This window comes from Lissotriton helveticus, chromosome 4_1 (assembly GCF_964261635.1).
Source record: "Lissotriton helveticus chromosome 4_1, aLisHel1.1, whole genome shotgun sequence".
Classification (NCBI taxonomy): Eukaryota; Metazoa; Chordata; class Amphibia; order Caudata; family Salamandridae; genus Lissotriton; species Lissotriton helveticus.
In genome coordinates, this window is record NC_136063.1 from 1,528,788,755 (window position 1) to 1,528,814,245 (window position 25,491).

General features: G+C 43.1%; 1 protein-coding gene across 5 annotated transcripts in view; it reads right to left on the reverse strand.

The window, feature by feature from the left end:
* PPP4R1 (protein phosphatase 4 regulatory subunit 1) overlaps positions 1-25,491 on the reverse strand; it is a 689,584-nt gene that overhangs the window by 599,177 nt on the left and 64,916 nt on the right. For all 5 annotated transcript variants that reach the window (XM_078688139.1, XM_078688143.1, XM_078688140.1 and 2 more), the window contains exon 3: positions 12,487-12,622. In XM_078688139.1, coding sequence (XP_078544265.1) covers positions 12,487-12,622 — 136 coding nt within the window. The remainder of the gene's footprint in view (positions 1-12,486; positions 12,623-25,491) is intronic.

The following is a 25,491-nucleotide window of genomic DNA, read 5'->3' on the forward strand; positions in this document are numbered from 1 at the left end:
GCTCTGTGGCTGGGGTGGGTCTATGCATTTGGCGTCACCGCTACCTGGAGTAGTTGTGGTGCATTCTTACTGCTGTGGCGGATTTCACCTTCCTCATTGTGGCAAGTTCTAAATTACACCTTGCTTATCGTCACTGGCGGCCTGCGTATCCCTGAGCCCTTAAGACTGTGGTGATTGTTATGTCTGGGTGCATTGGGCCTGTGGACTCGTATTTGGGTTTGCTGCCACCATCATGGGGAGAACTGATAAAACCCAACCTCGCCTCACGTTTGAGGCGCGTAAATCCTCGAAATCTTCGCAAAGGGCAGCTTTGGACTCGGAGGCCAACGCCTCAGCTGTGGGCCCTCTACGCTTGAGAAGAAGCGGTTGTCCATGCAGCGTAGTCTATAGTCCATAGAGGGGACAATGGCAGCCGTGAACCACCGATTGGACAATATGTTGACGCAGCTTGAAAACAAAATAGCTGTATGGGAGATGTAGAACAGCGTGTCTGCGACAGAGGATGGACTGAGTGAGGTCGCCAGGAAGACACTGAACATGGAGAAGGTCCTATCTCTCAACCAGGCCAAGAACAAGGATTTGGAGGCCTGTTCCCAGCGTAATAAAATTCGGATTACGGGACTGCCAGAATCCACAAATGTTGGCAAAATGGAGCTGTTCTTGGAGAACTTGATCAAGGACATATTTGGCACCGAACAGCTGTCCACCATGTTCGTCGAACTGGCACATCGCTCTCTTGCGGCGAGGCTGGTCCCAGGCGTTCCTCCCCGTCCAATCATTGCGCGCCTGTTAAATTACAGGGACTGAGATGTTATTTTGCTTATGTTCCGTAACAAAGGTAATATTGTACATCAGGGCAACCTACTTTTGTTCTTTCCTGATTTTACATTCGCTGTGCAGGCCGCAAGGAATGAGTTTGATGGGGTTAAAAAGTTCTTACACTCCAAAAGGGGTTCCCTATGCTAAGCTATACCCTGCTCGCCTGCTTATTGGTCCCCGAAAATGTTCACCAACCCAAAGGCTGCCCTAGGACATGCTAAACATCTGAAGAGGGCACAGCGAGAATCCCAATTGCCGCCGGACAATGAGGAACAGTAAGACCTTGCATGGTTGCCTGATTGCCCGTCCTTTGTAATGTAGCTCTGTTGACAATCTCTGTGCAATGTTGTGATCTTGCTCCTAACCGTTCCTCTCTTATTTCAGGGTGTCATTTATGGGCCTCTCCGCCTTGACAAATTTCTCTCTTGCCAGTGATTAGGTAGACCGTGTTAAGTATGACAGGCACAGCTACCAGGTCTGCTCGGCCACCTCCTACTTGATAGGGGGCTAGGAGCACCGCAACGCCCCCCACATGGGTGTACCCCATCAGTACTTTTTTGTTTTATGTTTTGGTTGGCAGGACAGGGTTGGAATGGCTTTAGCGAGTTGGGGACGCTGAAGTAGGTGGGGAGCAGGGGTTGATGTAGGGACGACTGGCACTTCTTTCTACAATGTTGATGCATTCACTTTATCATCCATGTATGTGGGCACATGTTCCTGATTTATCCATTTAGGGAGCCTGTCATGACTATAAGACTTAATAAGTGGTAATGTAAAGTTCCTAACATGGAATGTCCGTGGCCTGAATACCCACCAAAAAATGTGATCTGTATTGGTCTATCTGGATAGGATGGACGTGCAGATAGCTTTTCTGCAAGAGAAGCACCTCACCAAACATTCCGAGAAGACTATGGGTGCACATTGCGGTGTGTTACGGGTGGCGTCCTAATTTTCTACCTATTCACGTGGTGTGATGATCCTGGTAAAACGTGGGGTTCCCTTTACTGTTATACGGGCCGAGATGGATGAACATTGTCGAGTGGCGATGGTGCAGGGCAAGCGGAGAGGAGTGATTGTATTTTTGGTAAATCTGTACGGCCCAAATATTGATGACCCGGCCTTTTTTGTGGATGTATGGCGCCGCATTTCAGGGTTTCCTGCTGTGGAGATTCTCTGGGGTGGTGACTTCAATGTATGTTTGGATCTGGCTATGGATCGTGTGTGACAGGGACTGGGGCGACTTAAGCATGCTTCAGAGGTTCTGCAGGGAAAGTTGGCGGCAGGAGGGCTGCATGTTGTATGGCGTTTGAGACAACCTAGAGCGCGCAAGACTACATTTGTTTCTTTTGTGCATGGGACGTGTACACGCCTGGATCTGTGGCTTGCCACTGAGGTTGCTTATACATGGATAGTCAAAATTAGCCATATGTCTCGAACGTTGTTGGACCATTCCCCGGTGCTTCTGGAACTTCGGATACCTACATGTGAGAGACCTCCATTTATATGGCGGTAGCAGGCCGCTTCGCTGACGGACTGTGTCTTTAGTCATACTGTTGGGGAGGCCATCCGGAAATATTTATACGAGAATGAGGGTTCGGTTGGTGCTGCCTGACCAGGCTGGCTTCATCCAGGGTCGTGCTACTGCACATAATCTCCAAACCCTGGCCGCGGTACTACAGGATATTGATCCTAACTGATCGGAGGTTGCTATATTCCTTGACGCTACCAAAGCGTGTGGCTCCCTGGAGTGGGATTACCTTTTGGGGACGCTAGAATATATGGGAATGCCTACTACCTTCCTTCAATGGATCCAACAGTTGTACAATTGTCCTGTAGCTTCGGTGCTCCTGAACGGGACCAAGTTCTCCCCTTTTACTGTATCCAGGGGCACGAGGCAGGAATGTCCACTGTCTCCCATCCTATTCACCCTAGCCATCGAGCCTTTAGCTGCCAAACTTCAGCAACATCATAACAATAGAGCGCTAGTTTACCAGACTAGGCAACTACTCATCTCCTTCTACGCGGATGATATGCCGATTTATGTTAAAAAAAATACAAGCTAATCTTAACCCTATACTTCGCGAGATAACCAAATTCGAGGCCATTTCCAGGGTACAAATTAACTGGTCTAAATCTGCGGTATTTCCCCTTACAGACAACACTCCATCGCACCAATTGGACTATCCCCTGCTCTGGGAGGCGGATGAGATAAAATACTTAGGTATACACATCACTAGGGACAGGGATGCACTCATGCGGCTGAATTAACGCACAACTGTGGACAAAATCACAGACACCATTACTACGTGGATACGCCTCCCACTTTCCATGGCGGAACAAATCTCTTTGATTAAGATGATCTTGCTGCCCAAACTATTATACCTCTTCATTAACATACCTTATCACCCCGGGACTTTTTCTTCAAGACGCTCAACTCTCAACTAACGAGGCTCATATAGGGTGGGAAGCAGACGTGACTAAACCTGACCACTTTGATGCTACCGTATCACAAGGGGAATATGATGTCCCAAACTTTGAAATGTAATACTACTGTGCACAAGCCCATTTTGCTTCATATTGGTTTCACCCTCCTCCCTTCATGCCCACTTAGCGGTGGAGGATGGCTATATGACCCGACGCCCACGACGTGCTATCTCTTTACAGCAGTGAAAAAGCATGAGCGTGACCCATCCACCGTGGATTGTACAATATTGGCATGGCACCGCATAGCTCGCAAATTGGAGATACCCATGTTGTACTCTCCTAAGGTGTCCCTCTCAAGGAACCCGCTCTTGCAAGTTACTTATGAGGGGATATGCAGGAAAATGCTAGAGAAACTTAAATACTGTACCTGGGAAGATCTCTATGTGGGAGAGCGATTCCGCTCCAGGGAACAATTTTTTGAGACCTGTGAACCGACGACCATGGACTCGTTTATGTATACCCGCCTCCGGCAGAGTGTGAAAGCTGTAACCCCCGCCTTCGCAGGAGAACCAGATACACTAGTCCCACTACATGCCTTACTATAAGCAGACAACCCTTGGCACATCATCTCTCTCCTTTATCAACACACACAAAATTCACCGTCCCCCTGCGCACCAGGTGGGAATGGGATGCAGATCTCAATGTCACCCTGACAGATGAACAGTGTGAATTTAGCCGTGCACACACAGAAGCAGTGACCGGCAACAGTAGATTACGCCTCATTCATTACAAATTCTTGCACCGCTTATATCATACTCCAGCTAGGCTTTATAGGTTTCGCCTCAGGGATAGTGATGCGTGTACATGATCCGGGAGGGAGCGCGATTTTTACACCTGGCATGGGACTGCCCTCAGGTGATGGCCTATTGGGTACAGACGTTTCAGGGGTTGTCGACCATGATAGGAAACCAGATTACGCCATGCCCGCTCATAGCCCTTTTGGGCTTGACCCAGGAAATCCAAACGTTGCACCACAAAAAGTTCCTAGCAATGGGATTACTTTTGGCAAAACGACAAGTGGCGTGCAGATGGGGTAGGGGTCGTGCTCCAAAATTTAAGGACTGGATTCACACTATGTCCACATGGCAAGATTATATGCTCCATTATGCAGACACACTTCCCACCACATCCGTCGAAAAACATCTGGGGCCCACTCACCACATATCTTCTTGCGCAGGACGCGGAGCAGGAGGAGGGGGAGGGGGAAAATACACCCGGGAGTGGGACCTGCCCCCAACCTACACGGGAAGTCCAACAGAAAACATGAGATGGAGGTGGGGAGTGCTGTGACACTCTTGACTCGTGACTAGCACCGACAAGGTCCGAATGCTGGGCTTAGCACCGCTAGAACAGAGAGTGGAGGGATGCTGCATGATTGTTTACTTGTAATGCACTAAGTTGGAATCTGTAGGTACCTCGCTATGGCTATCATGTATCGTTACTTACTCACTGACGCTATTAGACTGTACTTCAATGGACTGGATGGCTTACAATATCACTTGATATATTTTGTAGTATGTTGGGGAAGGGGTATGTTCAGTTGATATATATATAATTGTATGTGAAACTGCACTGCATGCATCAACGGCGCCTGTATTTTGATTGTGATCTTTTCATTATTACATTGATGTATTGTGCAAAAAGTCAATAAAGGTTTTTGAAATCTCAAAAAAAACAACAACAAAAAAAAGATAATGAGGGTTCGGTTGATAGCGCTGACGTCCTTTGGGAAGCATTCAAGGTGACTATCAGGGGGGTATGTATGGGCACACAGGCTGGTGTGCTGTGGGATCTCCGGCATAGAATTAATAAATTAGCGGCGGAAATCTCTACTCTCGAGCAGGCTTATGAGAAGGATTGTTGTGTTCTTATCTCTTTAATGCTCGTGCTTAGAATATAGAGCGTTGTATAACAGTTCCATGTGGAACATTGATGTTACCGAGCCGGTTGGAGAAGGACGTCGCTTCCCTGGCTCTCACCCGTTATATACATATTTATCTAAATAAATATACTTGTTCCACAAACTTCATAGTCTTCAACTTCACTTCAAATTGGCGACGAGGGAAACTGGCGTTATCCTTACAGACTATTTAGGAGGACTTCATGAAAAAAAATTGTCTATTCCTTACAAGCGGGAAGAAAAGAAGAAAGCGTACCAAACGGAAACTTCGTAAGTGAAAATTTTTATTTCCTCTCCCTTTGCATGGGAATCGTCAACTACGACAGCGCTTTATCTAAATAATAATTGGCTACAAGCTTATACTCAGCGCCATCACAGAGCAACCGTCACTCGCCTACCTGCATCTTTTCAAAAGCGCTCGCTGTTCCACTGCATGCGCTGACTGTCAAGGGGACTGCGCGCGTCACGATCAGCGCGTCTTCCACAATCCCCTCATCGACTGACGTCAGACGCAGGTCACGCAACGTGACCCCAACGTGGCGGCCATTTTGCTTCCTCTGTTTACATCGGTCGGAAGCAATTATCATCTCGATCGGGTTCAAGCATCAAAGTCGTGTGACGCATATTAATAACTACAATTCCGAGGTACGCATTTCCAACAGAACAGTAAGGGTAAGAGAAATTTTAATATAAATAAGGAAAGAATTTACTATAATTTGTTGTGGTGTGGAACAATTGATAACAGGTGAGGAAGTCGGGAGAAGGTCGTTTTAAATTAAATAGTACTTCATAGTGCATGGAAGAAGGAGATTCCACTACAAGTACTGTGGTTAGAGACAGAGACATGGCACAACAGAATTTTACCATTAGTCCTCCTGAACCATTTTGGGTTAAAGGTACCCAACCTGTTATAAAGTGGATAGAATGGAAGGAATATTTCATTAATTATTTGGAAGCTGTTGATGAAACCAAAAAAATGAAAGCAGAGCAAAAGAAAAGACTTTTGTTACATTCTCTTGGTCCCATAGGATTAAAAACATTCTCAAGGATGAGTAAGTCCGAGGATTCTAATTTAGATGAATTTGAGAATGCAATAAAAAATATGGACAAATACTTTGCTCCTAAAGTATGCATAGGAGTCATAAGACACAAGTTCTTCCAAAGAAAACAAACCAAAGAGGAAACCGTAGATGAGTGGATGGATGATCTCAAGAAGTTAGCCATAGATTGTAAATTTGAAAATTTACATGACGATCTCATTCGGGACCAGTTGGTAATGCATAATAACAACTCAGCCTTACAAGATCGTCTTTGGGTTAACGGTGACGCACCTCTTGACGACGTTGTTGCCATTATGAGGAAATCAGAGATGTCAGGGAGGTGTGCAACAGTGGTAAAAGAGACAGAGAAAGATGTTTCCAAAACCTCAGGAACTGTGTGTAAGATTCAAGCATCGAATAGAAACTTTCGTCAACAACAACAGCAAGGGAGATGGACTGGTCAACCGGCAAAAGTCCAGAACAAAAACATGGAGGATAGGAGATGCTATAGATGTGACAGTAAAGAACATCTGGCATTTAGTAGACTATGTCCTGCGTTAAAAAAGAAATGTGGCATTTGTGGACTATTAGGTCACTTCAGCAAGATGTGTCGTAGGCGCACTAACGTAAAATATGTGTATGAGGATGAATGTGAGAGTGTGGATGAATTAGAAACTGAGGAAGAATGTTGCATCAAAAGTATTAGAGGGAACTACGTGATCAACATTTCAGAAGACTCATTGAAGGGAAAACCTATTTGTGATATATCCCTGGGCGGGGTAACCATTAGTGTGTATGCGGACTCTGGTTCCCCATATACGATCATAAATGAGGAGGTTTGGCAAAAGAAGTTTGTAAATAAGATTGGTGAGCAACTATACCCATCTGACGTCTGCCCAATCAGTTTTACAGGTAACAGGATTGGTATGATTGGCTTTAGGTGGCTTACCTTTGTATTTAAAGGCAGGTCCACAAGAGCAAAGTTGTATGTGGCAAAGGTTGGACCGTCTGTCTTAGGATGGTTCGATCAGAAAAAATTACACATAATTCTAGACCCTAATTCTAAAGACAAAGTTTTAATTTTAGATGACTGTAGTAGAATGGAAGAAAAGTTATCTGAAAGTTTTCCCAAAGTTTTCAATGAGAAGCTGGGTGTTCTAAAAGGGTTTGAACATAAAATAATTTTAAAGGCTGATGCACAACCCAAGGTTCATAAAGTGAGACCAATACCTATTCTCATAAGGGAGGAAGTGAAAAAAGAAATCCAAGGTCTACTTGCAAAAGGTATTATAGAGGAAGTGGAAACATCAGAGTGGATTTCTCCGATTGTGGTTGCCCGGAAACCCAACGGAAAAATCCGTCTATGCATCGATTTGCGCCATTTGAACAATAACATCGTCGTGGAAAAGTTTCCCCTTCCTAGAATAAATGAAATGGTTTCTTCCCTTAAAGGAGCTACATGGTTCTCCACGGTGGATCTTTCTGCCGCCTACCATCAGGTAATGTTGGATCCGAACTCTAAGAACCTCACGGCGTTTATAACACCGTTTGGTTGTTATCAGTTCAGGCGTATGCCTTTTGGTTTGGCCTCAGCCGCTGCTGTATTTCAGCGGCTGATGCATAGACTGTTTGGAGACATGGAAAATGTCTCATTTTTTCAAGATGATATTCTTGTGGCAGCTAAAGACAAGGAAAGTCATGATTCCAAATTGAAACAAGTTTTAGAAACCTTACAGTCAGCTGGTCTGACTGTAGAGTTGTCAAAGTGCAAATTCAGCCAAAGAAGTGTTTCATACTTGGGGCATGTCATAAGTGAGGAAGGTGTCCAACCCAAGCCTACCTTGGTGGAGAATATTGTTAAGTTCTCGGCGCCTATATCGAAAGATGAAGTGAGAGCTTTTCTCGGAATGGCTGAATACTGTGCCAAATTCATAAGAAATTTTGCAGCAAAAGTTCACAATATGCGTGCGTTGCTGAAGAAGAACTCTAAGTTCTTTTGGAGTGATTTGTGTGAGGAAGAATTTAATTTGATCAAAAAGGAGTTGCAAAAAGTAAATGCTCTTGCCAGTTTTGACCCTAATGCTGACTGTTTGCTCACAACTGACGCAAGTGATAAGGGTTTGGGAGCTGTGTTATCTCAGTATGATGACTGTGGTAAAGAAAAAGTAATTCTTTTTGCCTCTAGGGCCCTTTCCCCTGCTGAAAGTAGATACCCTATCATCGAGAGGGAGGCCCTAGCGTGTGCATGGGCGTTGGAGCATTTCCGAGCATTTGTTTGGGGCAAACCTGTGACCATTCGTACAGACCATAAACCATTGATCCGCATTTTGTCATGTGATGGCATCTCAGGTGCGTCCGCAAGGTTAGCTAGACTATCTATGCGGATGAAGGAATATATCTACAATATGGTCTATCTACCGGGTAGGGACAACCGTATTGCTGATTGTCTGTCAAGACTTCCACCCCCTTTGGAAGAATGTGAGGATGACCCCTGGAGCGAATACTGTGTGGCTTTGATACACGATTGTGGTGAGCCTGCGATAAGTAAAACAGAATGGTTAACCGAACAGAGTAAGGATTCTGTATTGGGAAGTGTTTTAGAGTATATTTGTAAGGGCTGGCCCAAAGTGAGGAATATTCCTGGTTTGGATGCTTTTTGGCAAATCCGTACGGAGTTGTCATCTGAAAATGATATGTTGTTTAGAGGTGATAGGATTGTCCCACCTGTGTCCTTAAGGAAAAAGATTCTGCAATTGTGCCATGAGGGACATTTTGGGATTATGAGAACCAAGTCTATTGTCAAAGGTATGTTCTGGTGGCCAGGAGTTGACGGGGAAGTTGAGGAGTTTGTTAGAAAGTGTACGGTTTGCATGTCTGCTGACAAAACTCTAAGGACCTTTAAGCCCAAGATGAGTGATGGTTTAATTCCCAACTTTCCGTGGGACACCATCGCAGTGGATATTTTTGGACCTGTAGGTGATTCTAGGGATTATGGTTTGGTGGCTATTGACCTTTTTTCCAAGTGGCCCATTGTCAAAATTGTGGAAAGAGTTGACACTCCAACAGTACTAAAATTTTTGGACAAAATTTTTATGGCAGAAGGTTTACCAGCCTGTGTGCTATCGGACAATGGTGTCCAATTTACGTCTAGACTAGCTAAAGAGTATTTCGACAGATGTGGGGTTAAACACAAAACCACCGCTTTATATAACCCTAGTGGCAACGGCACTGTCGAAAGGTTTAATAGAGTGATCAAGGGCGTCATTCAAGCCTCTGTGCACAGTGGACTTGATTGGAAGATACAGGTACAGAAAGCAGTATGGTCATATAGAATTACTGTACAGAACAGCACTGGTTTGTCTCCGTTTACCATGATGAGAGGCAGAACGGCTAGATGTAAATTTAATCCTGGATGGCTGGTTGATGGAAAGGTGGCATGTTGGTCTCCTGTTGAGGTCAAGGACAAATTAATATCCAGTCATGAGAAAAGCAAAGAATTTTATGACTCTCACCATAATACTAAAGATATTTCCATCAAGGTTGGAGACTGGGTGAGAGTAAAAAAACCTTTTAAGGTTCCCAAAGGTATGAGCCGTTTTGAACCACCTTGTAAAATTGCTGAGGTTTTAAGGAATTCCGTAAGACTGGATGATGGTAGAGTATGGAATCTTAAGAATATTGCATTCAACCCAGATCAAAATTGCGTAGAAGTACTTCCTGATTCATGTGTCAACAATTTTGATTGGGTAGAAGATCATTTTGAAAATAGCCAAGTTCAGTCTCAACTGGGTAAAGATTTGACGACCATTTCTGGTGAATCCGGGCAATCCTACTTTCCCTTGTGTTTTGAGGGGGGAGTGGGTGAAGGTTGTAGTCATGAGCATGATGTTCAAACTGATGTCAATGATTTTACAGACTTGGACGCAGGTGTCACACAGAACAAGACTAATATGCTACCTGACAAAAGAACAAGAGTTATACCCAGATGGCTGAAGGACTATGCTTTGTAATTTTATTCCTCCTGTTGTTCCTTTTCTCTTTGCTCCCTATTCACCTTCTCTTTTCCTTTTGTTTCACCTTTTCCGGGTTGCTTAAATGTATGGGGGGGGGGATGTGTTGTGTTCTTATCTCTTTAATGCTCGTGCTTAGAATATAGAGCGTTGTATAACAGTTCCATGTGGAACATTGATGTTACCGAGCCGGTTGGAGAAGGACGTCGCTTCCCTGGCTCTCACCCGTTATATACATATTTATCTAAATAAATATACTTGTTCCACAAACTTCATAGTCTTCAACTTCACTTCAAGGATCCATCTCCTGCGACGGTGTCCACGATACGAAAGAGTGACTGAACACAATGAAACAGTGGACCAAGAATTGGTCCACAGATCCAGGCGATGCACGGCACAATATTATGGAGGGGGCAGGCCTAGTGGCTCGACGGCACAAAAGCGGTCAGCCCCACAATGACAGGAATACATCACGGAGATGCTAGATGACGAGGGGACGGCCCATTACACCACACCCGAAATTAGCGAGGCTATCCTTGATTTTTATTCTAGACTGTACGATGGTGAGTCCAAAGTCCTCGAGGTCGAAATACACTCCTACCTTGATGATGTTGCCCTTGACTGGCTATCTCTAGAGCACAGGGAATATCTTACACAACCATTTGACGTAGAGGATGTAAAACTTGCTATTATGTCCCTCCCTACATGCAGGGTCATAGGGCTGGATAGGCTCCCCAGCGAGTTTTATAAAGCTTACATTGATATAGGATTGCTGCGTTCTGGGCCAAGGTTACGAGTGTGCTTTCAGATGTTGTGATGGAGAGAGTGCGATGTGTACCGGAGGCAGCGCGAAGTATCTTAAGCCCTGCAACAGGCAGGTGGTCGCTGTCTCCACTCTGCTGGCTAAGCGTGCTGTGGCGCAATCCTGGGGTGCAAAATCCATGCCCACTGTGAAGAAATGGATACGAGACTTCATATATTGGAGGGAACAACTGGAGGCTTACGAGGAAGAGCTGCCTGAGGCCTCATGGCCTTATTTATATCCACGGTCTCTTCCCTCATGTGTCTGGCCAGGACTTATTGGTCTTTGAACTCATTTTTATGGGCTCTCACTCATGTGTGTTCACAAGGTTTTTGGATCCGACAATCATACGATGAAAAATTATTTAAGTGCTGGGAGAGGTTGAGGATCACTTTTTGGATTTTCTATGTTAACAAACGAAAATTGGTTTGTATCGTCACATGTGAGTATGATATTGCTGCACCCCAGCCTTGGGGCTTTGTTTATACTTGTTGCAAGCCTCTCAAACAAATTTTTAAAAAAACCAGTGGTCATTAGGTCTATTACATAGGTTTCTACTCAATGAGGGAGACAATGTTTCCAAAAATACTGTAGACAACAAGTAAGATTAGGTTTATCAATATGAAGAAGTTTCTGCCAACTCCAACAACTAATATGCATTTAAACCAATGAAGTGGCCTCCAGGACCAGGCAAAGGAGAACACAATTGCATTCTACAGAAAAGAGCTTAAGTGAATGAATGTTCTCTATCAGTTTTTTTTTCAATACTGCAATTTAACAGATGGGTAATTTCATTAAAGCATTAAAGTCAAACCGGATAGATGAATGGTTTTTCGTAACCAAAACTGTGAAAACCTTTTTTAACAATAGACTGTGGCATCCCTAAAATTATACTGGTGGTAGCTCAGATGCCACACACAAAGCACTATATGATTTCTCAATGAGTGGTGTTCATACTGGATTCAAAACTGGATGGTGATGCACAGATTCTCAATTTTAGATGGCAGCTGTGCCTGTATGAATGTGCACATGTACAGGCGGCTATCTCAATAGGATTAAACACCTTGACTAATACAGCATATTACTGAGTTTTATGCAACTAAAACAAAAGCAAAGAATAGCTTTAAACAAAACATCCATTTGATAGAACTTCTATAAAAAAAAAAAAAAATGGCCGAAGGCAAAGTTGGGGGTGAAGGTAGATCTGTCAATCATGCTCACACTTCCAAAACATCAGAACATTCGTGAAATTGAGTTCTTCCAGTAGTAAACTAAAAAGTACTTTCGCTCGTTTTCTCATTTTAAACATTAGTCTATTTGTAACGGGCAAATAGAAAGATGATAATCTCCCTTTGGCATAGCACACATTCCTTTAAAGATTACAGCAGGAGAATTAAGAGGCATTCTAGTCAAAACCTATTACAAGCATACCTGTTAAAGATGTTCTCACTTGCTGCGTACTTGTCTAGTCTCCCCAAGGGCGTCAACATCTCATCTTGTGAGACAAAGTCCAGGGCTGAAGGTATAATAATCACGTCAGATTCCGAGCTGTAGTCATCCACACCAACTATCAGAGATAGAAGAAGATTTTAAATAAATGCTTGAGATTTACATACATGCTCAATGGTAAAATGAAGATTAGCCTAATTCACAATCCAACTCAATTTTGACATCAAAGCTCACAAAAGCAAACAAAAACTTAATGAAAACCAAGGAGAGCAATGTACCCAGGATCCAAGCAAGAAATCAACTTACTCATTTACAAAGTCACAGCCACAGGCGGTTCATTCCCATGCAAATACAGGTCTTTCTTTAGAAATTGCAGAAGGGAGGGCAATGTTAAGTAGCATTTGAGATATCTGCATGCCATTACAATTCCCTCACCAACCACATTACCATTCGGGGAGGGGGGGCTGGAACGGGAGGTGCATGGAATCATTTGGTATGGTGCAGACCAAAGCACCAGGTTACATTAAACCGGTTTTGTACAGTTAGCAACCGTTCTTAGTGACACTACCACGTCCTCAGCTAAGTTTTAGAAGGATCACTGCTCTGCAGTTCAGGGTTGCACTTGAGATTTTTAAGCTTCCGAGTAGCAGACAAAAGGGGGTAAAATGTTATAAAGTAGTGGAACGTGTTCATCTGAGGACAGGTATGTTCCAGACCTTTCCCTCCCCCATTGTTCAAATGTCTATTCTTGCAGAAGGAAGCCAAAACAAAGCACTTTTGGGGTCTAATCAGCTCCTCAAAAGGCACTTACGAGTAACACTGGCTGCATTCATCATCGCTACCAAGTAGAGCTTACAGGCCCGGAGTACGGCTGCACCAATCATTGTGCCTGATCTGACTGACTGTATGAGCTAAGGTTTGGGATTAGAGATCCGAAAGTGCACACACACTACACATGCAGGTGTCTTTTTCGTTAACTTCAGTGATTGGCTTAGAACTATTTCACAGCATGGCAGTAATGGCCCCAACAAGAAAAGCAATCTTTCAAGCACAGTTTATGATGTGCTATCCTTAAGAATAAGCCTGATGCCCTAAAAAGGTGAAACACAACATTTTCGCTCTACAAATCGACAAGTTACTGCTCAGCCTCCCTTAAATCTAAGGCACAAGGCTTGCTCGTTCTTTTCATCCGCATAGGACTTTAGCTCCTCGGGCATCAACAAATCAATGAGGTTCATGCTCTACGATGTAATGAGATCATGTCTACGCAGAAGAGGGCTCTGGTAACTGCCGCAAATTGTTAAAAGCAGGTTCCATACAGTGCTTTTTCTTTAGCTTGTAGAGTATTGATATGCTTTCTAAAGCAGGTGAATGCCGATGATGTCCTGGCGCTAATATGATCGTACTAGCCGATACCAATCCTGCCGATGGACCATCTTTTTTGCCTCTCAATTTAAGGACCGGAGAACAGCCAGGTTTTAAGGTGTTTTCTGAAAGTCAGAAAGTTGAATTGGCTTTTCAGCTGTTGAGGTAGGTTGTTCTAGAGATGGCCTGTAGTGTTGATGAATCTTCTGCCCCCCAGCTGGAGCTTCTAATTTTATGGACATTTATTGTTCTTGTATTAGCAGATCGATGTAGCCTGCTGGGGTAGTACCAAGTAAGATTTTTTTCTTTTGGTAGTTTGGGGCAGCTCCGTATAGGGCTTTGTGAGCGACACAGAGGGTCTTAAATCTGACGCTTTTCTTCACTGGCAGCCAATGAAGCGCTTGTGAAGTCCCAGAAGCAGGCTGGAGACATTGCATTTATTGCAGGATAGCAGATGAATAGCTACATATGAGGCGCTGATGTAATCTAGTCTTGATAACACAAGTGCTGTTACCACATCATTTTCAGATAGAAAGTTATGTACAGTACGGTAGAGTAAAGAGGAAGATCTGCTAATTTCTTGGAAGTAAGAGATAATCCCTTTGGAAAGTATTATTAGCTCAAGATTAGGTCTAACAAAGACAACACATTCTCTTCGGTGCTATTGTACGTATTCACTCAAAAGACTCATACAGTGCATGGGGGTGCATTTAAAGTTCCAACTAACCATACCCGGGACATTTCTGTGTATGTCCAGTTTTAATCATAACCTTAGCAGCCTTTCTACTGATTTTTTTAACATACATGTTTAGTTATTGTTCCAGTATATGTGGTAGATAACTACAATTTCCCAAATAGATATGTGATTGTTTGTGTTTTATAATAGATACCTGGAATTTCTGTGCACACTATCCAAAGGGAAATGGCATCTTCCTACACCCTGTGCCCATTACTCCAGCACCTCTCTGGCTTCCCTCAGAGCATAAGACTGTGTCCAGTAACTTGATGCCACAGAAACAGTTCTTTGGTCACTGCCTATTTCCAAACCGCCTTCCCTTATAGAACACTGGAAATAGTTTTCATTCAACTAATACACCCAGTCGGAAGGATATCTTTATCGTTTGGTTAATTAAAACCATAACAATTACATATAAAAAACAAACTATGCATGATGACAGCATTTCACATCACGTTACAAAAAGAAGGTTGACAAGTTAAAAAAAGGGTAAGAAGGGATAGTGAACAGTAAAATGTAGATAGTAGTATTAGGATCGAACACCTGAATAGAGTAACAGCGTCTCCTAGCAAAAACGAAAAGAAAAAGTCCATAACAGAGACGGAGGGAGAAAGGTATCCTAATAAGAGAAACTGCCATGACAATGCAAGTGTTTTTAAATTAACTAAAAAGTGGCCTACCAAAGTGCTTTGGCACAACCAAATATAATAATACACTTCACAGTTTAAAAAACGCTTACTAGCATAATATCGAACAAATCATGATTAAAAAGATGGAGTGCCTTGATTTCCAACAACACCCCCCATTATCCCTGCTCTGACAATACAAAGTGTAGCAGCAGCAGCAAATGCTGAATTAATCAAACATTCACCCCCGTCACCACAATATCTGGGTTCAATCCATCGTTCTTGTGCTCACTACACCACCCCAGCTTGGATAAAGCCATTTGCAAATCAGTCTTGACCTTATTCCTTATGGGAACAGTCCAGCCCAAACGGCCAAGCAAGGTCCTCCCTGAACCAGAAACAAGCATCTTAGGACCGGTTTCAGGGTAACACCCCTCATCAGCCAGGCTAGCTTAAATCCAGTGGCACAGAGAGAAAGGGACCCACGTCTGGACATACTCATCCCATTTAGGGCAAAAAGTGTAGTAACAAATGGAGTGGTATTGTGAGCAAAAGAAAAATGGATTAAACCCAGGTCTGTGACTGGAGGTGAGCGATTGGAAAGTTTTAGCACTCTGCTCAGCATCTTGTTGTGTTTGCTGAGAATACAAAGGACACAGCTTTTAACCAGGCTCAGCAAATGGTAGGCCATCCCATCCTGCCAAATGCACACTACACATAGCTCCAATGTTGGCTCAACACAGACTTGGTCTACGCCTGGCAGGCTCTGGGCAAAGGGAGTCATTCTGGCTATGCCTTGCGCACATTTACTCCTCTCATCTTTTTAGGTCTGGCGTAACATCACACCTGGCTGCACGATATGGTTAACAATACTTAAACAAATACATAGAGAGGGCTTTGGCCCCCACCCAGATGTGTATTTCTTTCCCTCCTCATGCTACTGTCTATTTGATGTATCATTCTACCTCGTAGAGAGTGAGTGATTGCATTGCATTAAATGAGGGACTATTTTAAATCTAAAAAATATATGAATATTGAGACATTCAATTCTCTATCTCATACATACATTGTGCAAAGAAATCAATCCTTTTTAGTTCTTGCTTACAGAAGGTTTTTAGCTTTGTTTGGGAAAGACTTCTTGTCATGAACAAAACAAAAAACTAGCAGTGGGCTGACAGCCTTCTCTTTGCTCACCAGTGTTTTCTTTGTCACTCATTTACTCGCTTCTTATTCCGTGGCTCTTGACCATCAGTGTGATAGAGGCCTGCATCCTTCCACCGCTTACCTTTAGGAAACTACTTTTTTTTCCTTTTTAGGTCGAGACTAGCGCTGCAGCGCTCATGCGCTGCCCCGCTCTGCGAGGCATATTGTAGTAGGGTATGTTTTAGAAGTGAAGTGGAAGCCCCGCCCATCTTTTTCATTGGCTGGCATCGTCTTTGGTAAATGCTAGCTTCCAATTGATAATAAGGCTTCTTTGTCCCTCCTTGTTACCGCCCTGTCTCCTTTTGTAATGCCCACCAGGACTGGATCTTTTACTTGCAGCGTTATATGGTGTCCTTCAATTAGTTGGTAAGCACTTTTAATTTTTTCAATTCGGCCGCTAAACGCGATGCAAATATCAACAAGCAGCAACCGCTTTTTTATTTTAACACTAAATAAAGCCCAGCTCTCTAAAATGCAGCAAACTTGTTACATGCAGACATTAAACACAAGAAAAAAGGTCAAGGCACTCTAGACCTGCACTGGTTTGGACTAATGTTCTAGAAGATGGAAGCAAAAAGACGGTATTGCGCTAACTGGGAACCTGACCTCCCTAGCTCCCTTTATATTTTGGAAAACCAAAATCAATACTGTAGACAATGAATTGTTCAGCACATACCAAGGTGTTTAAGAGAATTAATGAATATAGTAATCAAATGTAAAAAGAATACTCAATTATCAAAATTCAATCATACTAAGTAAATTCCCAGAACCCATTAACTTTGCTGGAGACTTTGTTTAATCCAAAATTATTTTTGTCTTCTTTCTTTATTTGATAGATGAGTTTTTCATTCAATCATTTGAACAAAATACGTGATCATAACCGACGCGTTTCGTCTCCATGAGACTTCAAGGCTTTGTTGGTAATCCGTTATTTGTACTTTTCTGATGATCTATTTCTCAAAGAAAAATCCAATAATTTGTGAACCTCATTTCTATCACTTTGTGAAATCGTGCTTGCAACAAAGCAGAGATGGGCATTCTCCACAATTAACGCAGTTGGCTTTCAAAAGAATTTTTTTCAATCGTGTTTTTTTTCTTGTATCAATCGTTTTTTGAAACGAAAAACAATTCAGTCCGGTGTCCGAATTATAGCGATTTACATGCAGACATATTTGATGGCCCGCCTCCGCTCCAGTCACATTTTATTTCCACCCACCAAATTATGCAACAAGAAAAGTCAAATTATGCGGCTTAATGCAGCACATTTTGTGAGAGTATTACCCTTTCTTTCATAATTTTTACACTGTCTGGGCATAGGTTGCATTTCAGGAGTACCAGTTTAACACCAAAATATAGCAATAAGCAACAGAACGGTGGTCAGTCAACCTTTCAAAAGGGCCTTCCCCTGCAGAGCAACACGGGTCACTGTGTTTTCAGTAACTTTTAAACCATTTGAGCTAGAAACAATGTTTTGTTGACATCAGCAGATTATGCAGTATATGATGGATTATGTGGCAAAGGCAGCAAAGTTATAATTATGTGAAAAATGCTGGGGGCATGTTTCTTTATTTATTTACTTTAGCAGCGCGGTCTGCTTTAAGTATAGCGGCCACACTTCTTTATTTAATTTGGCAGCGCAGTCGACTAACTTTAGCGGCCGAGACACAAAACATTTTGCTTTTCTTCAGTGAAAGCCCCCATATCATGCTTTCACTTGCATAGTGGCCGCACCCATTTCTTTAGACACTGCTGCCGTATTCAGGTTACAGCGAGCCGCATCTAAAGAAAGGGGTGTACACACCATTATCAAGAAAGCACGGTATGGGGACTTTTTACAACCCAAAAATGTTTGTTTGGGAACAATTTTATTTTTGGGGGGTAAAAGACATGCTTTCACTCGAATGGTGGCCACGCCTCTTTATTCAGACGCAGCTCACTGCAACATGAACACGGCAGGCAGCGTCTAAAGAAAGGGGCGCAGCCACTACGAAAGTGGGCTCACATTTTTAAGAGTTTGAGCTATTTGCATTGGAAATAACAATGCCTTCTATATATGTAATGGTTTTGGAAAACACATAAAAGGCATTGTCATTTTCAATGTCAATTGCTTAAACTCTCGCAGATGCGCGACCTATTGCATTGCAAATGCTTGTTTATTAAGCATTCCCAAAAGTGCATCTTTTTCTTGCTCTCTCGAGCTGGTCTCCCCAATGCCCCAACCACCACCTAGGTTTTCCTTTACCTGCTACCATACCTCTTGTGGTCCATGAAATAAAAAATGTGTATTTTATTTCCTTTTTGGGAGGGCCCAGCAGTTGCGAAGCCACTCTATATTTAAAAAAACACTTTCAGATTCCTCTGTTCCTCCTTCACTCACTGCTCTCTGTTAATTAACCCCACATGTGGTCCTTTCAGTAAATGGTATAAATTTACTGCTGGGTTGTTCGGCATTGCAGGAAGTGCTTTCATGCAAAAAAGAATTACATTTCTTTAAGTGATCAATCCAAGTGGCAAAAGCCATCAGGACCGGTAAATAAAAATAAAACAAAAAAAGGCAACCCTGTCATACAGTAGGTGAGTGGATGCATGTGTTTACCATCATGAATGATGCAGTTGCCATCATCGCACTTTCTTTATTTTTTATTTTTTACTTTACTGATGCTGACTTTTTACTGATGCTGCACAACATAAGCAGAAAGCATCTTGCTTTTTGAAGATTATGCAAAGCATCTGCAAAAAGCACTAGCAAAGCCAATATGTCAACGAGGAGTAACCTGTTGGTTTTGCCAATGCTTGTACGATTTCCTGCTACAGTACCCTTATTTTTTAGTTGAAACTCAAGACGCAAAGCAGATCTATTGGCTTTGAAAGGTTTTATTTAATTTTTTGAATTGTTTGTAGGTCGTGCAAAAAAAAAAAAAAAGCAGCACCAACTGCTACATTTGGTACAAATTCCATTACGGAGTTGTGAATTATTCATATTTTTTATGAGAATTCGGTAAAGCTTAAAAGTGAGAATATTTTGCCACCATTAGAAGTCACTCGAGCCTCACAAAAAATATGCAAAAAAAGATTACAGACGACCATCTATAATACAATCCTCATAATTAACCAATCAGCGAGATAACAAAAAACAAGCATTTGCAATGCAATAGGTCTCGCATTTACGCGAGTTTAAGCTATTGGCATTGTAAATGGTAATGCCTTGGATTCATGTTTTAAAAACCAAATCATAAAAAAAGGCATTGTCATTTACAATGCCAATAGGTCAAACTTAAGTAAATGCAGGACCTATTGCATTGCAAAAGCTTTTTACGACCAGAAATCAAACTAACGCGAGTGCAGAAGGCCCATTGCCACTGGACACAAACAATATCGCCAAAAATGACCACATGAGTGCGCTGTTGGGCCTTTAATGACCGCCTTCAAAATCATTTACTGCATTTAAGACTCCCGTTGTGGTTGAGAATCAATAGTTCTCCTCACCGTCGCACCCATTGCCCTTTGACCACCAGGGAATGCGCGGGGGTGGGGGGCTAAAAATGTGAGAGTGAGCCTTCCTTGCAGAAAGTTAGCGAAAGTTTACTTTTTAAGCCAGAGAACAAAATAGCTGGGTGATGTTTCCGGGTGTCATCTTTCGCGGCTTCCTTGCGGGCATGTAAAAGATATCTACCAACACACATTAATTCATACAACATGCAAATACCTGGGGATACACCTGGGAGTGATTAAAAAGCAACAGAACAATCACACACGGATTCAATTTCCGGAATAACAGGACAAATAAATCAGATCTTGAAGTACAGATTTGAGTGAAAATAAAAATCACACTAACAGAAGCACAAAAACACGGACTGCATTGATACTGTTACTGAAGAACACGCTTTGTAATCGCGGGACCATTCACCAACAGGCACATGCCTCCCGCTAGCTTTGTTGCAGGAGAGGAGTAAGTGTGTTAGCTAACTGAACAACCTATGCAAACAGGCCTTGTCGCAGTAGCTGCCATACTACGTGGGGGCTGGTGCGTGTGTTTGTTTTTTTGTGATTGAGTAGGCCTGCACTGGCTGGGGGCGGCGTGTGTGTGTTCACAAGCACCAGCGTACACGTGCAAGCTGCACATCTTTAACAATTAAACTGAAACAATTAACAGCAACGGCTCACAGTGGATGCTAGCGCGTGTTCACGCGCGCGTCCACATTTCCTGTCCGTCTCTTGCACGTGACCGTCTCTTGTCTCCCATGAGAGGCAACTCAAAAACAATAATCTCGCTGGCGACAGCGCTTCGCGCTGCGTCACCAGGCGAGACCTAATAACCCTATCACTATTTTGTGGCTAGGAAAATAACAGAACAACTACAAACACACCAACAGACCTAGATCTGGTAACCGCTCCTTAAAACTGCAAAAAAAAAAATACAGTAGCTGCGCAGAGACTGAAGAAGCATATGGGGCCATATTAAAGAAAGTGCCACGGGGGCACAACAGGCGATTGTGCCCGCTTTGCACACCCACGGGGCACTTTGGCATTACAGAAGGGGCCACAAACACTTGTGCAGCCCCTTCTGTAATGCAGATAGCGCTGCCGCACAAAAGTGCCAGCGCGATCTGCAGGGGGAGTTTCCTCATTTGCATGGGGGCGTGCCCCATTCAAATGAGGGAACCCCTTTGCCTCTGAGCCTACGCTGTTTTACAGACGCAAAGAAGCTGTCAGGAGGTGCACTGATAGTGTGCCAAATAAAAGGTGGCGCACTGTCAGTGCGCCCCTTGATGGCAGCCCTCTGGCGGGGGGAATGGGGGTCCGATGGACCACTCCGACATCTCCTTGCAGGCGGGTGCAGTCACTGACTGCAGCAGTCTGCAAGGGTATCTCTAATCCGCTTAAAAAGTGCAGGCAGGTTGCCGCCTACACTGTGAAAGCAAGTGAGTTTGCAGCTGCCTGGGGCAGCGCATTTATCGGAATAGAGAAAACTTTCATCGTTTACGCCGGGCGCACCTCCCGGTGCAAACAATGAAAATGCGCATATTGTGGAATGTGACACATGGAAAAGTGCATGAGTCGCACCCTCATCGCCAAACCAGGTGTGCTCTTAGCAAGCTTGCAAACAACTATAGAACCAGAACCCCACAACAGCAACTTAAACTTTCTTTTTTTAGGTATTTCAGGTTAATACTACACATAAACAAGAATATTTCACACTATGCAATACAAACGATTCACCAATAGTCTTGTTGAGATTCTTAGTTCGCCAGTGGCATACCACTAATACCACCAGAGATGTTCCAATGGGGCTGCAACATGGTCTCCTTGCTCTGGCGGCCACCTTCCAGAGCTGCAGTAATATCAAGTTGGCTGTGCCTTAGTGGTTCAAGGAGAGGGGTATGGGGAGAGTTTATGGAAGAAGATGAAGAAGGAGGAGAGTGTTCTGAAAACGATTTATGGCGTGCAAGTGGTTTTGCCTGCTGACACTATGATCACACGACTATACTTGATTTTTTAAGCGTTTTATAAAGCAAGTATAAGACCCGAGGTTATCAGGGCACTTTACATAATACAAGGTAATAATATGTTACAGGTTACACTGTCAAAGATAAATACAAAGTGGGTTAATATGTACATTGTTTGGATGCATGAGAGGGGGGTGAGCAAATAAGTTCAACACCTTGGTGGGGTTCAAGGGTAACGACTGGCCAGTTCATTAGATATCTTTGAAGCAAAGGAGATTAAACGCTCTTCTTGAAAGAAACAAGAGAGGGGTTAGTGCAAATTGGAGGAGGTAGTGGGTTCCAGTTCCTTGGAGCATTTCCAGTGAAGGAGCGCAAGTGGGCCTGCCTTTCTTGAATCTAGGTGGCTCAAGGAGTAGCTTCGCCAAGCTACGTATGGAGCTATTGCTACTGGAGAGGGTGGGTTTGCAGACCAGGTATTTAGAGGTACCAAAGATGGAGTGATCTGTAAGTAATGCAAGCTACTTTGAAAATGAATCAGGTTCCAATCAGGAGCCACTTGAGAGTGATCAGTAAAGGAGTAATGTGGTCAAAGAGTCTGACTCCCGACACTAGACTTTCAGCCACATGGAGCGTGGCCTTCATGGATGCAGGTGAGAGCACAGCGTGCAGACAAGAATCGTGTTACAATACTCAAGCCTACAGGTTACAAGCGCCTTTTAGCAGTCAAGTGGTGGGATGAAAGGTTTGACCTTCGTTAGAAGTCAGTTTTGGCATAAGGCGCTTTCAGCCAAGGAGCTGATACAGCTAAGCAAGTTAAGGTTTTTATGCAGTGTTATACGAAGGGATGGCGGTGTTGTCAATGTTTTTGGGAGTGCAACTGAGTGCATCACAGCATCTTAGGCTTGAGAGATGAGGGAATTCAGTCTTCAGAGGGTATAGCTTTAAACGACTGACCGGCAGTCATAATCGGACATTCTTTAGGGTACCATTTAATGGTTGTACATTATCTGGAGACGGGATTTTCAGATAAAGCCGAGTGTCATCTGCATACAGAGGATATGCAATATTGGCTTGTTTGAGTATCAGTATTTAAGGCTCCATATGGAGGTTGAAGAGCATGGGGTAAAGTACGCAGCCCTGTGGAACCCCAAGACAGTTAAGGGCAAAGGTTGACAGACTCCTTTAGTTTAATTTGCTAGCTGTGGTTAGTGAAATAGGAGGCAAACCAGCTCAGGACTGTGCCTTCAATCCCCATGTGTGACTTTAGGATGTGGAGAAAAATATTTTGCTTGACTGTGCCAAAGGTAATGAAAATATCAAGCAGACAAGATTCCATTTGTCAAGAATGGAGAGAGTGTCATCCATTATATTCTAGTTTTACTTTATTTGCATGATTAATTAAAATCTTTGCAAGAAACCAACTAGGATAAAACTTCTCTAAAAACGTATCTGGTCATAAAACCAAAGTAAGCCATAAAGTGTATTTAATACAGTGCTACAAACGAATACAAAATGTAGTTGAGTGTATTGCAGTCAGGAGAACAGAGTTCTGGCATGCATTATATGTTAGTGAAAGCTTTTCCTGAAACTTAGACTGAAACGTTACCAGCCTAATGTTCAAATAGATATTGGCAGGATTAAACACCGCTATAACGGCCTGTCTGCATGTCTGCACCTTAAGATTGTTAAAAGATCTATGCAAAAGCTCCCAGCGTTCTATATAGAGTGTAGGAGACAGGCTTACGACATGCACAAGGGTTTCTTTCCCAAAGTTGCACAGGGGTTTCTTTCCCAAAGTTGCTAAGTGTGAAGGTATTGCCTATAAGCAGTGTGCGCCACTTTGGCAGGTAATCCAGAGTTGGTAGAGCCCCAAATCAGAGCAGCATAACCTTGTGTTTAGTGTACTTCGAGTAATCGGTACCTAGGTACGCCTTGTGGCCTTTCACATTATGTGCGTTTACCACCAAAGGCATGACTTTGCAGTGCTAACACACTTTTATCCTCTAATCTGCTTACCTTGTGAACACTGAGGGAAATATACTTTTTAAACACTGCATGAGTGACCTGCTGCTTCCACAACACGCTTACCTGGAATGTGTCTAAAGTCTTCGAGGAAGTGAAGATATAATCAATTGCTGTGGCTACTTGCGATTTCTCTCCAGTTGAGATTCTCCAGGGTACTAGGTCTTGAGGCTCTTCGTTTGCGACACAAAATAAAAAATGCTTGCTGTCCGGCTATTACTTGATCTAACAGGCCAAATTCTAGGAGTACTTGTGCAGGGGATGCTGTTCTTTGTAGGCAAAAGCAAGACATATATTTCAACCACCTGACCATCCAAGATCCTTGCACCCTCTCCCAACAACATTTCACTCCCATATGTTATTGATGGCATTTACTTTGCCTTCATAACCTGGAGGATATTAGAAAAACAAACAAAATTAAATTAGTTCCTGGTGGTATTTATTTTTGTGTTGATCGGTGAAGGAGGAGAGTTCACTGGTTTCTTGTTATAGTCAACAGCCCTCAGTGATGTGGAAACAGGGAGAATGTAGAGTCATTGGTCTAAGACTGTTCTACCTTCTTGTCAGTGAAGAAATTAATTAGCGACCTCCTCACATCTCTTTGGTGATTAGTCTAGCAGGTTTGGTAGAAGAATGCTTGTTGTCTGATGACCTTGAGAAGTTTGCTTTAACAGCTTTTTGCCTTGTCTAGTTGGGGACCGAGGACAGAGGATTTAGCTTTCAAAATTAGTTTTTCTCTTATTTTCATTGCAGGAGGGAGGGATAGATCGTCACAGGGTCAAGTCACCATCTTCTTTTCATCAATCTGAGCAGTCTCCTCCCTTCTTTGAGATCCTTACTGAACCATGGGCCGGAGGGTTGATTTGCCTCTTTAGTTTAGGTGGTGCAGCCTCTTGGAATATATCAGACATGACCATGTTGCAGAAGTGGGTCAAGTCATCTACTGTTCAGATCATTTAGAGTTTGGAGGAGAGACCGTACTTTTTGATGATAGTTCGCTAATTCAGATTTGTTTGGTGTCTGTGACCCTGCTTTTAGGCTAGGAATTTCTATTGCCTATCAGGAGATCAAGTGTGGAGCCTTTTGAGCGAGTTGGAGCGCTACAGAATTGCGGCAGGACACTGGTGTTCAAGAAGTTGGAGAAGTTCTGTCTGAGTATTGCAGGGGTTCCAACTAATTTTCAAATCAACAAGGATTAATTTGTAAGTGGGTAAGAGGGCTTGAAGAGTGTTAAGATCCATTATCTCATCTGTGAAGAATTATGGTCACCTGGTGGATGGAAAATGCCATTGGTTAAGTTGGCTTTGAGACTGCAGAGTAGATCCACCGCTATACATTTGAAGGTGAAGCATCTCTCCAGATTAAAACAGGTTAAGTTGTAAGGTCTTACTGTGGAGGACTGTAACACACCCCCAACTCGCCCTAATCTTTCTAGATGTTTAATGGAGAAGCACAGAGGAATCAGAAAATTGATCAGTGAAGAGTAGCGGTTATAAAGCCACGTTTCAGTGAGAAAAAGGATGTCTAACTTGTACTATGATCAATTCAGCTAGTTCAGTGTTATATTTGTCACTGATCTACAGTTGTG